Source organism: Mesocricetus auratus, unplaced genomic scaffold, assembly GCF_017639785.1.
Source record: "Mesocricetus auratus isolate SY011 unplaced genomic scaffold, BCM_Maur_2.0 Super-Scaffold_15014, whole genome shotgun sequence".
Lineage (NCBI taxonomy): Eukaryota > Metazoa > Chordata > Mammalia > Rodentia > Cricetidae > Mesocricetus > Mesocricetus auratus.
In genome coordinates this window covers 26,990,748-27,009,251 of record NW_024429186.1, presented here as the reverse complement: position 1 = coordinate 27,009,251, position 18,504 = coordinate 26,990,748, and the positions used below count along the sequence as shown (strand labels likewise).

The 18,504-nt window shown below is 39.1% G+C and overlaps 1 protein-coding gene across 9 annotated transcripts in view; it reads right to left on the bottom strand.

Annotated features, from left to right (window-relative positions):
• The window catches only part of Cep128 (centrosomal protein 128), a 345,498-nt gene that overhangs the window by 201,031 nt on the left and 125,963 nt on the right, over positions 1 to 18,504 (bottom strand). For 8 of the 9 annotated variants that reach the window (XM_040742677.1, XM_040742670.1, XM_040742674.1 and 5 more), the window contains 2 exons: positions 15,359 to 15,523; positions 2,038 to 2,214 (listed from right to left, as the gene is read on the bottom strand). In XM_040742677.1, coding sequence (XP_040598611.1) covers positions 2,038 to 2,214; positions 15,359 to 15,523 — 342 coding nt within the window. The remainder of the gene's footprint in view (positions 1 to 2,037; positions 2,215 to 15,358; positions 15,524 to 18,504) is intronic. The other variant, XM_040742676.1, reaches the window with a different exon arrangement.

Genomic DNA, 18,504 nt, shown 5'->3' with positions numbered 1-18,504 from the left:
AGAGAAATCTGGCACTAGGAAATTATACAGAGATCCACAAGGATGACCCCAACTAGGAACCTAAGCAATAGTATAGAGGCTACCTTAAATGCCCTTTACCTATAATGAGAAGGACGACTACCTTAAATGTCATCCTAGAATCCCCATCTAGTAGCTGATGGAAACAGAAGCAGAGATCCACAGCCAAGCACTGAGCCATACTCCTGGAATCCAACTTCAGAGAGGGAGGAGCCACAAACAAAGGGGTCAAGACCAAGCTGGGAAAACCCACAGAAACGCCTGACCTGAGCAAGTGGGAACTCATAGACCCCAGTCTGACAGCTATGGAACCAACATAGGACCAAACCAGGTCCCATGAGCATGTCAGTTAGGTGCACTGAGCAGTCTAGGGGGCCTCTGGCAGTGGAACAGGATGCATCCCTAGTGTATGAATGGAGTTCTGAACCCATTACCCATGGAGGGATACTCTCTCAGCCTAGATACACAGGGGAGGGCCTAGGCCCTGCCCCAAATGACTTGAGAGACTTTGATGATCCCTCATGAAAGGCCTCACCCTCCCTGGGGTATATATGGGGAGTGGGGGGTCATTGGGGAGTATGGAAGGATGGGAGGGAAAGGGAATTTGGATTGATATGTAAAATAAGATTGTTTCTAATTTAAATTGTGTGTGTGTGTGTGTGTGTGTGTGTGTGTGTGTGTGTGTGTGTGTGTATTTGTGTCCCCAAAATGAAATATTTTAACATGGAGTAAATGCTACATTGCTTAATGTATGCTTCTTGACATGAAATTAGGGTTCACAAGTCACATCCTCAGAGAAGCCTTAATAAAGGCATTTTTAAAAATAGCATTTGATAGAAAAAAGAAAAAGCAGCATATGAAGACCCTGTGGCAGCCCCAGAGTCAGCTTTTAAACCCAACAAGTGCTCATCTTAGTCTCTCAGCCTTCCCACAGCAACACTTGAACACCGTCTCAAAACAATTATGGTGTACTGCAAACGAAAAAATAGCTTCCAACTCGATTAACTCTACCAATTGAAATATTTAAGCTTTGGAAGCCTTTGACTGAAACAGTAAAATTATAGATTTTTATTTTCTTTCAAACATAATTTAGGAAAAAAAAGATAGGTAAAATATCAGCAAAGGGGCCTTAGACCTCAGAAGACCTCTCTCTGGTGGAGAAAGAAAGAAGAACCCAACTCCAACAAAAAGCCACCTCAGCACAATACCACATTTCTGGGTGGCCGTGTCATAAAAGGAAATGAACACAACTGGAAGTGATGCTGCAGCCCAATGTGTCAGGACTATGTCAAGTGAAGCACAGCAATGTCAGAGCTGCATTTGTAGAGTGTCTACCTTCAGGGAATTCAAACACCCATGGGACTCTCTTTTGTCATGTCCTGATGCCCACTAACTGAGAAACAATAAACCCATCTAAATGTGAGGGAGAGTTCCTGATTAGAACTTGAACAACAGGGAAAGTGCAACAGCAATGTGTTTACTAGAGTGGAATCCAGTCAGTCCACAAAGTTCCAAGTCCCATTTAGATTTCATCACACTATAGGTAGGAGCAAGTCCTCAGCCCCTCCAGGTCTGATTCTCTTTTCTACACTATATTTCGTGGAATATTGAAGAATTGGGTTGATTTTAGTGGCTAAGGGAGACAAAGAACACACCATATTTATCATTAAACCTCTCAAGAAGAATTGAATAGATGGTAAGAACATCATTACCAGGCTATCATGGTGAAAAATTCAGAATCCATGCTTCTTCACTTATGTATTCCTTGATCAATATTGCTGCCCCTTGGTTATCTTTCACTGAGTAAGACATGGGTAACTCGATAGAACAACATCACACTTTTACCAGGACTGTGTGGCCATAGTTTCTAGCTCCTAAGCAATGCAAGAAGTTATTTTGTTTCATAAAACTTTCTGAAATAAAATATGACTCCCATGTAATCACATGTTACAATCCCAACATAATTATATATTAGAAAACTAACTGAAAATTTAAGGCATAATGAGAACTCATAATTACTTTCAATTTCTCCATGGAGTCTTTGGAGAAAGTTTTACAAGCTGCATCAATTTCCTTTCCTATGACACCAAGAATGGATTCCTGTTCCGTCTCCAAACAAAGAAGTTGGTCCTTAAGCTGTAGCCTGGCCTCTTCCATCCTCCTTAGGTGTTCTTCTTCATTACTTATATGTTTCTCCTGTAGCATGAGAAATAAAACAGAACCTTATTAAGTGGAGTCAAGACATAGTTATCTATGCAACCAAACCTAAAAACAGACTAGAAAACAGTTATGACTGGCCATCCCTTCACTTGGCAGAACAGATATCCCATGAGAACTCAAGTACAAACAACTGGCAAAAATACTATTAAAATCCTAGGAACAAAAGAAACAATGTTGAAAATGTCCTTTGCCATTTGATAACAGCCTGTTAGTTGGTCAGAAGAAAAATTAAAATCATGAACTGATCAAGTGTGAACCCTAAACATCAGTAAAACACCAGAAATATAAATTGCCAAATACAGTGCTTGCTTTCAATGTGTCATCAACTAAATTCCAACACAACATATTCCTACAAAGTTCTCATCTTTTGAATACCATCATACTACATACATGCTTTGGGGACCGGAAAAATTCAATAGAAGCCAAGATGGAAACACATTCCAAGTAAACAAATACATTTAATGAAAAGATGTTTTTCAGGAGTCCTTGAAGAGAATACAAGTGCTTTGGGGTCTCCTCTAGGCGGAACAATTTGCAACCATTACTACTTATTATACGATTCTCAATAGTTATGATTAAACAATTTCATTAAAACTGAGCATCCTTGACATGAAAATTCAAACTCTCCAATACCCCCAAGTCCATAGCTTTAAGTATATTAGTACAATACTCAGAATGTTCCACTTTGGGTTGTAGATTAGGAATGTTTAACTGGTAAAGTCAATACAAATAGTCTAAACCCTCAAAAGCTTGAAAATATGAGCTGCTTCTGCTTTCAAGCAAGTTAACAAGTGTGCTAAAGAAATTCAAAGTCATATAACATAGGGCAAGCAAGATAATAAATTACTAGAACTGTATACATAGCAGACCACAGTCATAGTGTCAGTTAGTATGTGTTCAGTCATTATACACCAGCCCAATAATCTTCAACAATCAGACACAAGTAAACCAGGAAAAATATGTGGGCATCAAACCCACTCTGAATTTCAAAGAAAAAAAAAGAAATGAAACATAGCTGTAAAAATTAATCACTGGGGATGGAAAGATGGTTAAGAACACTGGCTGCTTTTCCAGTAGACCTCAGTTCAATTCCTGGCACCTACATGGCAGGCATTGTCTGTAACTCCAGTTCCAAGGAATCGGATGCCCTCTTCTGGCCTTTGTGGCACCAGGCACACAGGTGGTGCACAGAGAGACTTTTGGTTAAATACTCATACACATAAAATAAAAAGATATCTTTTTTCCTGCTATTGGGAATAGATAATTTTCTCATAGAATATATCCAGATTATAGTTTCCACTCCCTGAACTCCTCCCAGTTCCTCTCCACTTCCCTTCCTCTCCGGATCCACTCCCTTTCTGTCTCTCATTAGAAAAGAACAGACTTCTAAGTAATAACAACCAAACATGACAAAATAAAATAATATGAAGCAAAAACAGTCATACTAAATTTAAAAGTGGCAACTCAACAGGAGGAAAAGAGTCCCAGGAGCAGGCTCAAGATTCAGAGACCCTCTCATTCTCATAGTCAAGAGTCCCAAACAATACTAAGCTGGAAGCTGTAATGCATATGCGGAGGACCTGGTGGAAACCAACGCAGGCACTGTGCTTGCTGCTTCAGTCTCTGTGAGCTTATATGTGCCTTGCTTAGTTGAGTTAGAGGGAATATTTTGTTTAGTCATGAAAGGAAGAGTAATGTGTTAATAAATAAAAAAACAAATGTTTCATTTAAACTCTGCCTATATGACAAAATAAATGAAAACTTCTCTACCAACAAGTACAGAACCTTTCACAACTCATCGTCTGCCCTTACATGCAACCTTATGTTCTTTTCTACTGTCTCCTTCTCTGACTCAGTTTCTCAAACTGTCTGTGCATCTTTAACCCACAAATGCCACTTGTTTTTATCCTTAAATTCCCACACTTTCCTGAATAAGTTATTTTGATATTGTTGTGAAGAGTCAACATCAACATGGTAAAGACAATCTCATGAACTTCCATGCAGGTCTATTCTTTCTGAGACATTCAGTGGCCATGGTAGTCTCCCTGGTACAATGCTAAAAATTAAGATGCTATATCAGAAGGTACTGATGCATAGGAGACTGCCTACCTTGTAAACCTCAGTAATTCACAATGACTTTCTAAAGGAACTCTTTTCTGCCTCACACAGCCATCTCTTTCAAATAGTATCACCTCTTACGAATTCTCTTACTTGAATTTGTTAGTACCAACATAGTATCATTGTAGTCCTGTATAATGTCAAAAATGTTGATATTGTGACCTCTGTCAGTAATATCCTAATAAAAACACCAAAACTCCACTGCCACAATTCATTATTCCTTTCAAAGCAGCATACTAGTTCCAATCTCCCTTTAAAGACAAACTCACAGAACCATGGGATTACACAAACTACATCACCAGGTTCAACTAACTGGTCCTTTGGGAATTCCTTAACATTTCAGATAAAAGTTCCTTCAGCCTCTACATGAGCACCTAAACCATCAGAGTCCACACTATCTGAAAAAGCTTTAAAAATTCCCCATTAGTGAAAGTGTGACACTTAAAGTGTAAACCAAACAGTTGCGCTCTCTACCCACCACTAACTAAAACTTAACTTTCCAGATAAAACTCCCTTTCTTTACCACTACCTTTTTATTTGAGGAGGTTTCTGACATCACACAATATTTTTGTATTCTCTATATGGGCCCCATGGCCATAAATATAAGATGTAAGCTTGTAGCTGGGAGGCAGAGGCAGGTGTATCTCTGTGTTTGAGGCCCGCCTGGTCTACAGTGTGAGTTGCAGGACAGTCTCCAAAGCTACACAGAGAAACCCTGTCTCGAAAAAACAAAAAATGTATTTCCACTCTGCATTAGGGCAGTATTGAGGTTTGATTGTGCTTTTAACCAAGAGTTCATGTGTTGGAAGCTTGGTCTATCATGTGTCTAATCATGTCTATGAGTAGCTCCTAGAAGAGGGCCACTGGAGATGCTGTCCTCCATAGAAACTGACACTATTCTGGAAAAACTGGCTTGCTTTCTCTACAGGGTTGATGAAGTTAGAGACTGATCCTCCCAGGATTTTTAGCCAAGATCTTCCTGTCTTACATGCACATAGTCCCACCATAATGTAATGAAGTCATGGACCCTCCCCAGAGATGGACGGTCCAATCATGGACTTTCTGCCTCCAAAGTGGTGAGCTTGATAAATATCTTTTTAATAGATAAATTTTTATTTAATTTAGAAACAATCTTATTTTACATACCAATCACAGCTCCCTCTCCCTCCCATCCTCCCATGCCCCACACCAGTCCCCCCATTCCACCCTCACATCCACTCCCCAGGAAGGGTGAGGCCTCCCATGGGTGATCATCAAAGTCTGTCACATCATTTGGGTCAGGGCCTAGGCCCTCCCCTGTGTATCTAGGCTGAGAGAGTATCCCTCCCTGGGGAATGGGCTCCCAATGTACATTCATGCACTAGGGATAAATACTGGTTACACTGCCAGAGGCTCCACAGACTGCCCAGGCTTCATATTTCGTTATAGTGATAGAGAAGAAAAAGTGCTTAATATAGGAAGGAATACTCTAGATAAAGCATTCTTCTATGTACTAGAGAGAGGCTAAGTAAGATCTAATAAATCCCTCAGGAAAAGCTACCATGTCCATTCTGCTTCATTCTTCAAAGCTGGGAATGTGTGAATATTGCTTTGTAGCACACAGTAACTTAACTCCCTTTTCCAAGTTTTAAAATAGATATTTCACACCTTGGGCAGGGAGAACTAATTCTGAGAAAGCACTGGGCCAGGAAAATAAATACAAGTTAATTCACTCATTCTGTCAGATTTGGGCTATATGGGTGCATAAGGGTGGATAACACTATTTGCCCATTATTGGGCATTCTAAGAAATTCAGGTAAATTCAGAAAGGGTAACATCCTATCATCCTACAAAAAATACTATCTTACTTTTAAAGAGCAAATGTAAAAACACAGTATTTTGGAAAACATTTAGAAATCTGGACCAATAACAGATACCTAGGGGTACAGGACAGCATGGATTTCTCTAAAGAGTACGGAGATAGATAGATAGATAGATAGATAGATAGATAGATAGATAGATAGATGCAGATTAGTCTAGGGAATCTAAGAAGATTGATACCCTTACTAGTGGCCAAGTGTGAGTCTTAGAGAAATACAACCTTCATTTTACAAATCAGGCATTATTGACAGTGTCAATAATGTGACTGGCATCCAAGGGCATAGAACCCAAAACTGAATGCTCAAACATTCAGGCAGAGGTCTCACTACTGAAATGCTAGAAAGGCAGAGGTCCTGTGTATGGGGACTAAATAGTGACTGAAGTAGAAAGACTATCTCACAGCTTAAATCCTGACGGGTCCTCATTACAAATGAAAACTCGATCAAATGTGGTGGTGTAGCACAGTAAGTACAGACACTGAGGAGGCTGAGGCAGATTTACAGGTTCAAATCTGTCTTGGCTATGAAGTGAGACCTTGTCCCAAACTAAAATAGAAAAAAAAAAAACCAACAACTAGAGATGTAACATAGTGTGCAAGGCCTTGAGTTCAACTCCCAGTATTGTAAATAAATTTCTAAATTAAAAAAAAGAGGGGGAGAAATTGAAAAGATGATGGCAAATTCAAAACAACACACCGCAAAAGCAAAAACACATCAAGCATGTGTACTCTCCCAAATTTTCAGGGGCTTAGAGAACCAAAGAAGTCACATGACACTAACCTTTTTAAGAATGTGCTAATCACACAATGAGAAGGCAAAGTTCTGTTGCCACTGCAGAGGTTTCACAAAGTGTCCACTTTAGGATAAGAAAGGTTTATACTAGTGACATAAATGCCTAAATAAAATACTGAAACTTCTCACAAGTCCATGATAACACACACACACACACACACACACACACACACACACACACACACACACACACACACACAGAGCTCAACCCATTCGTTTATAATTCTAAGACCAAGGAACAGTGCTACAATTATAGATATTTGAACATATTCTTTATAACCTAGAACACTCACTTTCTCAGTGGGTCTAAGACTGTCAGGAAACACAACTTTAATAAAAATAAAACAGCTTAAAAAAGTAAAGAACAAAACCAAAATGCTATCTCCTCCCAGGAACTTCAACACCAACCAGTAACCACATGGAATTAAAGAGTGAATAAGAGGATGGAAAGTTGAAGTCCTGTCTTGTCTGCATAGCAATTCAAAGTCAGGAGAAGCAAATTAGAGAGTCTCTGTCTCCAAATAAAAAAACAAGAAATATTTTAAAAGAATAATAAACGTGCTGGGTAACAAGCTGGGCTTGGTAGTACACACCTTTAATTCTAGCACTCCATAGGCAGAAGCAGGCAAATTTCTGTGAGGTCAAAATCAGCCTTGTCTAAATAGTAAGTTCCAGGACAGCCTAGGCTAGACAGTGAGACCCAGACATGAAAGGAAGGAAAAGAGAAAAGGAAGGAGGGAAGCAGGGAGGGAGGGAAGGAGAGAGGGAGGGAGGGAAGGAGGGAGGGAGGGAGGGAGGGAGGGAGGGAGGGAGGGAAGGAGAAATAACAAAGGCTGTAGCTCAGTGGAGATAACATGCCTACCATATGCAAGGCCCTGGGTTCACGGAAGTACCACAGAGTACTAGCTATTGGTGAAAGTTCTTGAAATGCCATCAATGTCTTAGGAATTCTAAAAATGACATTTTGTTTCCAGTACATTTATTATGTGCAATTAACAACAATTTTCACACACTTTAACAACAAAAACACTTTAAATACAATGCTCACAGCCTAAGTAAATCATTACTTTTGAAAAGAAACTATTTTCTTTACGGAAAACTAACTTCAATAAGCAAATATGAAGTATTTACATCTTATGACCATCTTTAACACATCGCTGGTGGAGGAGAGATAACAACTAGAAAACAGTTATCATATACTACTAAAGAGTGAAAACTAAAGCCAGTAAGATTTAATTAAGATTTATTGGCTGCATGGTTTGCTAAAGTAGAGCTACACACATCAGCCAAGAAGTTGTGATGAGGGTTACTCAGTAACTTAGGAAAACAGCTGACTCTAGTTTTAAATTCCAGACAGTAACATTACACAGCAAACCATGAAACCTTCCTGAACAAAACTTGGACCTGCCTACAGGTCATTTCCCTATGTAAACAAGACTCCCATTCCTCATGCCAGTGGCAGCCAGAAAGCTAAAGACACTGAAATGTCACCCCATGGAGAAAAGGCATCCCTTTGTTGGAAATGTGGAAACCAAGTTACCAAACTACAACCCCAACTGTCTTGCAAATTAGGCATGAGTAAACTATTATTTCTGGAAATGTTTTATAGTGATTGTCACATCAGAACCATTTTGTTCAAACCTAATTAAACCCTGATATTACCATGAGCCATTCCCATGGCACTTCAAATGGCATCATATTATCCCACCTGCTATGATATGCATCTTATATCTGCCACTCAATAATCTGAGCTCCTTTGAGCCTAAAGCATTATTCATCTTTGCTGCCTAACAGAGTACCTCAAATACCAAGCAATTAATAAATTATTTTCTATTCCTACATAAGCATTTCCTTAATGCAGACCTCTTTCATGTCAAGGATAACAGATTCCAATCATACAAAATAAAGCCTACGAGTAAGGAAACCCATTTTTTTCTAAGTCAAGGAATCCTTGTGCTTCAATAAGTTTCTTGAGGAGCATTTTGTCACAAATTAATTTTGAATTTACTGAGACCATGTGTCCACAAAAGGGCTGGTTCTTTATGAATATTTAAGCAACCAAATGAAAGAACACTGTAACTCTACTAGAAGTTTGATGTCCTAAAACAAAAATGCTACTTAGTAGGTTACATATACACTGTTCCTTTTCTTCCACATGCACTCTTTGCATCATTTCTTCTGAAGGATGGGGAAGCTACAGCTGCAGTGCAGGAAGAGTTAGCCTGAGATGCTGAATAAAACAGGTGCACTAACAGGACAGATGGCGCACAGAACACGGGCTATCTGAACTCACGCACTTTCAAATCCAGGTGGCAATGGCTTCCAACCCACAGCATTGACTACCACAGGCTTCAAAGGTTATCCATAAAACACACAAAAGAGTAGAATTTCAAACTGAAACTTTCAACCCCCATATTTCAGGAAAATTATTTTTGGCTCAGACCTTTTAGCACCCTCTTCTAAGATAGGATTGAGTAATACAACGATCATTACCAGCATAATGAAAAGGTGGCAGGGTATGCACTGGCCACATCCCTAGAAATCAACATTCACAGTTTGAGAAAGCAGCACTTTCTAGAGGGCACTTTATGCGTCCACTCTTAGGATCACTCTCTGATTACGTATTTCTCTTAATGCCTAGAAACAGAAAGAGCATTTGATATTTAAAATATGCTACTTAGGATGCATTTCTACTTAGTAACCAAAATATGAACAAGAAAACAAACTGGGATTTTTAATTATGCATTTAGGATGAGTGTTGCTTAATCTTCAGAGAAAAAAAATGCATGGCATCTCAAAGAAGAGTGTTTGTATGTTTAGATGTGTCTCTAAAAGCCATCAGGATTTCTTCTTCCCCCTTTTTCCCTTAAAGCAGTACTTTCCATGAAAGAGAAGGAAAGAAAGTGTGAAAGTAAATCACCAAATCACATAGTTAATGTCTACAACAAAAAGAAAACCTCCTATTGGTTTTTATCTAAAAATCTACGGAACACTGCTCAGTCATCATCAAATGAGAAAATGAATTGAGTCAATAAGCACTTTAAACAGCAATAAAAGAAAAAGTCAATGAAAATAAACATTGGCAGCCATTTTATGTTCTCTTTTAAGGTCAATAAGAGCCAGCAAGGCCTAATTAACTTCATAGTAATCTCTGAAACAGGTGTGATAGGAAATCATCACATGGCCTTGGTTTTCGCACCATAGCCAACCATACTCAGCATTACTTAGTCCAATTTTTCTTGTGGGGACCACATGCAACCGTGGAAGTCAAGAAAAGCAGACTAACTGAACAGGTTTTCATGGAAGGTGCCCAACATGTTTGCTTTCCTCTCCATGCCTGTGGCTATCAACAAGAAGTGGCAGGCCTCTACCAAATCAAGAGCTAATGGGACGGGCAAACTTGGACTTTATTACTCCGATGCTTTTAAAATCAGATTTTGTAGGCTGAATAGGTGGCTGGGTAGGGGAAATGCTTTTTTTTCTAGCACAAGGGCCTAAGCTTAGACATCCAGCACACGTGGTATAAAACCCCGGTGCAGTATCATACACCTGTATCTCCAGCAACCTGGGCCAGGCACGGTGGCACAGACCTTTAATCCCAGCACTTGAAAGACAGAGGCAGATGGATTTCTGGGAGTTCTAGTACAGTATGGTCTACATAGGGAGGTCCAGGGCTACAGAGAAGAGACCCAGTCTCAAAAACACAACAAAACAAAAGAAGGTTCTTGGGGCTTGCTGACCAGCCAGTCCAGCTGAATCAAGGGACTCTATGTCAGTCAAGGGAAGATGCCATTCATAAAAACAGGTGGAAGAGCATCTGAGCTACAGATACATGGACCTACTCAAATGCACACACACACACACACACACACACACACACACACACGCGCACGAGCACACATGCACGCACACACTTGCGCGCAAGCATGCACGCATGGCCCAATCTCTGAGAAACTGTTGGTACATTGGCACTTCCAATGAGGTAGATCTAAGAAGGACAACTAAAGCACACCTATGCTCTAGATCAAACATGAAGAGTGTACTTCTATGCACCCTAATATCTTGCCCAATCCTCAGCCACGGCTGCATGAATGAATGTGCCCTTGGCCTTCACTTTTGCATCCTGATCTGTTGTCTCACTAACTGGCATATTCTGGCACCCATGTATTGGGTCAGTTAACTCTTCCTCAAAGTTAAAGGCTATGTTAGCTTAAAAACAAATCATCCAATTAAAAGCAAATTATTCAAACGATAAGCAAATAACAAATTATTCAAAAAGTGACCAGGGTAAAATATTTTTGGCAGTATTGTTTAACTTGCTATTTTGAAAAGAACAGCAATCTAACAAAAACTCATGGAAACATTTACTATTTAGAACAGTGGTTCTCAGTCTCCCTAATACTATGACACTTTAATGCAATTCCTCAGGTTGTGGTGACCCCAATCATTAAATTATTTCACTACTACTTTATAACTGTAATTTTGCTACTGGTATAAATCACAGTGTAAATCTCTGATATGCAGGATATCTGATATGTGACCCCCTAAGGGGCTGCACCCACAAGTTGAGAACCACTGATTTATCTAACTTAAGATGCTACCTAGTTAACATATGGTGACTATAGCTTTTTTCCTACTTACAGGACTTATAAAATATGAAGTTGAAAAAGTACTTAAAACACCAAAGAAAGAAAAAAACAGCATGCTTAAGGTGGCCCAAAGCATGAGATAATAAATGCTAGCAGTCAGTAGCTCATATGATTTCCTTTATCCTCACTCTTCTAGAAAACTCTGAAATCAAGACCTTCCTCCTGCTGCCATCAAACAGCCAAGTCAAAAGCGAGAGATGTGATTATGCAAAGTCATAAATACTGTACAGAGCACATATCTCATACTCATATATTTTTCCAAAATCAAAAAACAGCAGTCATGGATGCCATGCTCAGCCTTAATGCATGGGAGAGGGACTTGGCCCTGACCCAACCTATTGTGCCAGACTTTGTTGAGTCCTCATCAGAGCCCTTACCTGTGAGGAGGAATGGACTGGGGGTGGGCTGGGGAGGAATATAGGGGAATTGGGAGAAGGGGTGGAAGGGAGAACTGTGGATAGAATGTGAAATAAAATTTGAAAGAATAAATAAATTACTTAAAAAAGCAATCTAAGCAGATGTCACAATAGCTATGGTTTTTTAACTGACAGATAACATTGAATGTTTTTATTGTGTGTAACACATTTAAATAAGTATACACACATTGAGGACTGATTAAATCAAACTGAGAAACTCATTACCTCCATGTTTATCATCGCTGTTGTGTGAGCACTGACATTGACTCTCTTTCCCTCTTTACAACCCCAGAGCGTAGAGACCTGACATACTCAATCCCTTCCGCCTTTCACAGATACATTTTATGTGGAAATTTCAGGTTTAGTTAGGTTTTTCTAACAAAAATCAATAATTATTTTCATTCCAAAACATATCAAAGTAAAACAAAAATAGCTGAATGTAGTAATCATGAACGAGATTCAATGCTACAATTTCATGAAAGGACACAAATGTGATTCATTTTTGTGACACTAAATAAAGGAGAAAAGGCAGAAAATCAGTGTCCTACTCTCTCACCCTGCTCCTATGCCAAAGCCAGGCAGGTCATTGTATGTTCTTAGTTTTAGAGACATGCACAAATAAAAATAGTAATTATCATTTGGCAGGTCTCACTTGTATAAGAAAATTACCTCCAGTGTTTGCTCCAATATGGCCAGGCCTCACTGTACCAATGAATTAAACAGAGCATTTCACAGGAATGAAAACACTCCTCTATGAAAGGGGTGCCGCAGCACTAGTTCCTACGTGCCACCATTCTTTCAATGGACCACAGTCTGCGATCTTAAAGTACTTCCTGACAGGTTCATTGACATTAATTCCATTCCTAAAGAACTAATAGCAGAAATCTAGGTCCTGTACAGACAGCTCAGGACCGCTACTGAAATAAGCAAGTATTGCTTTAGATAGCTGATAAACTGTAACATCTGCTGACAGTCCAGAGAAGGTTCCTACCAAGTCTCATAGAACGGCAAGAACAGGATTGCTCACCATACCTCCTACTCCCAAAGGACAGAGGCAGACACTGGGTACGCTGATTAAATGTCCAGGCTGAGTCCTACAATATTTTAGGCAACAGCACCTTTGCCTCTAGTCCACTGATACCTAATAAACATAGCAATGCTAGCACACAGACTTTGTGGTATATAAAAACTTGGACAAGCTGGAAGAACTTCAACAATGTTAAAGCTGACTAATCAAAGGTATGCATGTGACAGTAACTCCTGAGGTAGTACATAAGGGTACGACTATTAAAAGAGAAATGGAAAATGATGGTGGTAGGCATCTAATTTCCTCCAGGTATGGGTAGCGAGGAGGAAGAAACATGTAATAAGTCTAGTTATAATACTCAAGAATAACATATAATTTCCACCCCATATAATTTCTCATTTTCTTGTATAGCTGAAATACAAGGAATTGGTAAAGAAAATCAGTAACAATGAAAATAAATGTCCTTCTGATGTTTGTGAAATGTTGAAATTAGAAAAATAACCATGAACATTTCTTTCATTTTTTTCGCTATTTTTCTCATGATGTACCTGAATCAACTATTGAATATGTTATGTGACAATAGGGCCACAATGTACAAAGAAAGGAAAATGGCAAAGTGTATAATACAAACATGGTAATCTATTAAATACTGTAATAATTTTAAGCACTTAATTATTTCTAAAATTTTGTACAAGCATATTCAACATTAAAATTCATCTTATTACACAAGCCACACAATCTACATGATCACTCTGAAGCCTCTAGAAGGAGTAATGGCATCATTCATAAACCTCTACCTATTAGAATATGACTTTTTAAAATTAGATCAGACACAGTGCTGATACTTCAGACATTTGAGCTATCAATGTGGAAACAATGTGCTTACTTGCTGAGCAAAACTGAGATAATTACCCACTAACTCTGGTAGATCCCCTATGCTACTTAAACCAATACAAATATGTCTCAGATATAATGAACACTATTATGAATTTTGAGATAAATGCCAGAACAATCAAAAGGTTAAGATCAACAAGATCATTTTAGAACAATGGAAGAAATGAAGACTTTTTCCTATAAAACTGAAGCAAAAGGAATAATAAACTTTAATGACAGTATGCATAGAAGAAAATTAATTCTGTGATATTTCAAAAAAGCATTTGCCTTGATAATAAGCTTAATAAAAGCCTGAAATGCATAAGTAAACATTCTGTGGGTTTTAAAATACTCATTCCCCGTTATAAAAAAAATGGAAGAATAGGACTAGACATTGTAACAATCAGATGTCAGAGAAAATACATTTTAATACAAGCCATCACCATTAAATACATGAGTAAGAAATGTGGAAGGTAGATATTTGCTACACACAGACTTGCAACAATTCTCCCCCACCCATCCATGCTACCTATCACTGTTGCTAATGCTTTCTAGGAATTTCAATGTAGTCTTAGCATTTCTTACCATATCTTTGGACAATGAATACAGCCAAAAGAAAGGACACAAACAAAAGGTGTGTAAAAGTTTAAGTGTGTACATGCATGTGTGTGTGTATATGAGAGTGAGCTTTCCGCATGTTTATGTTAATGTTGAAGACGGACAATCAAGAATACCACTGCTAAGAAAAAGCTTCCCTTTTGACTACATATAGCCAAAGGAAATCCTGTTAATCGGTTTCACTTCATGACACCAAACTCTCTTAACCACTGAACCATCCCTCTGGCCCTTTGACAGTATTTCTTAAATGTAGATAAGGAAATACAAACCATTTCACACCGTATTTTAACCGTGGAACATGTAGCATTATATCCATGGTAACAAGGTACTAGTAACAGATACAGTAGGTATGCAGAGTATTAGAGAGATGCCAAATAAAGCAGGCCATAAGAGCTGGCAACCACACACACAGGGAATGCCAGAACAGAGGGAGGGAGGGAAGAAGGGAGGGAGGGAGGGAGGGAGGGAGGGAGGGAGGGAGGGAGGGAGGGAGGGAGGGGGTCGAGAGAAAGAGGAGAAAAAGGAAATGGTGGCAGAGGAAGGACACATAGTTAGGCAGGCAAGACAGTACACTGAAAGCCCTAAATGTAAACATATTTCATTCCCAGAGTGTGACTGGTTGGTGGAAATAATAAAAATCAGAGCATTCTAATAAACTATCTTTTTCCTGTACTGATGTAAGACTTGGAATACCATTTGCTAAGTAGCATAAATAAAGCCCATCTTAGGAAATAAGTCCTTCAGATGGGAAGCTCTTTCCACTTTTACCTTTTCCTCCAGTTGCTCCTTCAGACACTGGTACTTCTGCTTTAGTTTCTTGTTCTCATTTTCATTCTGGGTTAATTCCTCTGTCAGCTTTTCACACTGGGATTTCAGCTTCTCTAGCTGACAGCGGTGGGCTTTAGCCAAGTTCTTATCTTCCAGGCTTTCTGCCTGATGTAAAGACAAGGAGAAAAGAGAATGCTGACTGACTGCAGCTGAATGACACCACACATAATCCGCACTGTAGCAGCGGGGAAAGCGCTCCACGAGTTTAGTGCTCTTGTTCATACACAGACATCGAGCACAACGCAAATGTTCTATGCATAGATTCAGTAGACCTCACACACGTACTAGGTGACAGGTTCCACAAAGAGGTGCTGAAGATGACAGACACGACACATAAAAACGCCTGAGAAAACAGTCAGGTTGGCGTCGATGAAACAGAAGCATTGCCTGGGTATTTTGGCAGAAAGAGGATGCTAACTGCTGAGCGAGGATGACATTACTAGAGAAGATCCCCACAGGGACACTTCAAGATGATGCTTTCCACTGGCCAGTTTCCTCATCTACAAAAGGACTTAACTTTCTTCTGCTTCTTTCTCCTGGATTCTAGGGAAGACCCACATACTTCTCATACAATGTAATATTGACACTACTCTCATGGAACATAAAATGAATGAGCTGTCCATGTCCAGTAGTATAGTAAAGTCCATTCCGCTCTACCTTTATTTGTGTATAATTAATTCAACATTTTTTCCTTCTCTTTTTTTGAAATAATGGCCTTTTTCACTAATTGTTATTGCATGCATGTATATATTCTTATATACATATATATTCCAAATCTAACCTGTTGAGACCATGTGTGTTCTCAGGGCCCCCACCTTTATTCCATTGCCTGTAATTCACTGCATATGGCTGAGGCTTTAGGATTTTCCCCATCCTGTCTGACATGTTCTTTGGTACCATCCTCCTTTGGCTCACTCTGGGTGGTCATCACATTCAACTTTTAAAAGATAATATAATAGGGCCCTACAAGTAGCACACACACAAAAAAAAATCTTAAAATTTTACGGAAACACAAAGACCAAAATGAAGCAAAACAATCCTGAACAAGAAGATTTGGAGGAGGCATCACCATACATGACTTTAAGTGTCAGCACAGTCTTACCCCCTCTATCTTCTCAACACCTTGAGCAGGGAGGTGCTATTACTCGTTATTCACTCCTGTTTTGAAACCCAAGCTTTTAGAAACTAGTAACTTTATGCAGGTATACTGTAAATAGAAGCAGACAGAGCACCTAAACCCAGGACTTCTTCCTAACATCCACCTTAACAGGAATACTGCCTTCGGTTTTAAAAACCTGAACACAAGCATCAGTAGTAACTTGACACACCTACCAGTCACTTACTTAACAGTTGACAAGCAATTTCACATAATCTGTTTAAAATACATGTTTTAACATCCAACATGTATGTGCTTTCCTTTCCTTTGTGGTTGGTACTGGGATGCATGGAACACACATGCACGCTAGGCAAGCCTCTCTCTACCTAAGCTACACTGAAACACTGTCTAGTACCCATGACTAATTATGTATGTAGCAATACAATCATTGGAAAAACAACTTTCTAAAAGAAGTTTTGAGAGTTTTAAGCAAAATCTATATTTTATTTCCTCCACAAAATTCAGCTAAGACCTGATGCCACTTTGAATTAACAAAGGAATTGATTTTCCTATGAGCCATCCTGTATTCACAGACCCAAAATAAATTTACAAAATAAAGTCTCTCATCAGGAAAATTGCTCAATTACAATTTTAAGTTTCAGTAGATTGCTTTTTACTTTACTTTATGTCCTATAAAAAGCACAGATGAATAGGAAACTTCTCCTGAAGGTAAGTGATGCCTAGAGCCTGCTCCCAGGCCCTCAGAGACAACCCTGCTCTTTTCCCTCCCACCCCACCCTGCTCAGTCATGCCTCATTTGAAAGCAGTGAAGACCTAGACATCTACACCACTGAGCTTGTCAAATTCTGTTAGAGATTTTCCTCCATACAGAGGCTATTTTTAAAGACATCAGTTCTTAATTTCTGGAATATTTTACCTGTTTGATGCTTTTTTTTTAACGTCTGCTTTTCATTTGAGGATTTACAAAGTCGTGCGCTCAGAATAATCAAGTGGGCTAACAGCATTTTTTGTTCCTATTTTGGTGGTAAAACATTAAAAGGAATATTGCAAATATCACAGAGCCAGCAATGACAAAAACATATCCTTCTGCTTCAGGCTATAGTTGAAGGCTCTAGAAAATGACTTTATAGAAATGAGGTATCAACCTAACATTGTGAAAATGTCAACATCATCTAGAGTGTGTCGTAAATATTTTAAATTTAAAACTAGGTTTGAGGATGGTGATGGAATGATGTGTACAGAGACTAACTGTAGCTGTTGCAGCCAAGAATGATTAACCTCTCAAAAAGTAGTAAATTATGTGAAGTTGAAGGACACAAAAAACTAACATCACAGCACTAGCAATCGGAAGCTCTCTATCACTCAGGCCAGGCAATCGGTGAGAACCTCTGCTATGAACTCATTTTACTAAATATAAGCAGGTACATCAGTAGAATGCCATTAACAAAATAACACGAGGTGAGGGCTGGCTGTTCCATCAGGTAACTGATCTGGTTTAAAGTAGGCAAGTGCTGGGCCCTCACAGTCTCTGATTGTCAAGCTCCTGTGGCACCACATTACAGACCAGCACAACACCCTGCTCAGATCTCAGGATGGGACACTTTAAAAAGTCCAAAGGATTCTGAAAATCCAGATTGACTGTACAATATGATATTTGTCTTCGGGTTTTTGGTCATCTCACTATAAAATATGCCAAAGCACTTCCTAAACAAAAGGTGAGGAAATCGTCTTTTCGTGTTTGTTCCACGGTGAAATTCAAACTACAATTATCCCAGAGTGTGACGGGAACAAATTCCATGACTTCCAACTTTTCAAGCATTTTAATCCAACATCCCCTGAGCAAACTATTCTCTATATGCAACCTAAAGCTAGGCCCACTGGGAGATGGAAAGATGGCTGTGATGTGATGAGTGTCTGCCTGGAGACTGGCAAACACCCAAGGCTGCCTAACTGTATTGTGCTAAAGCAC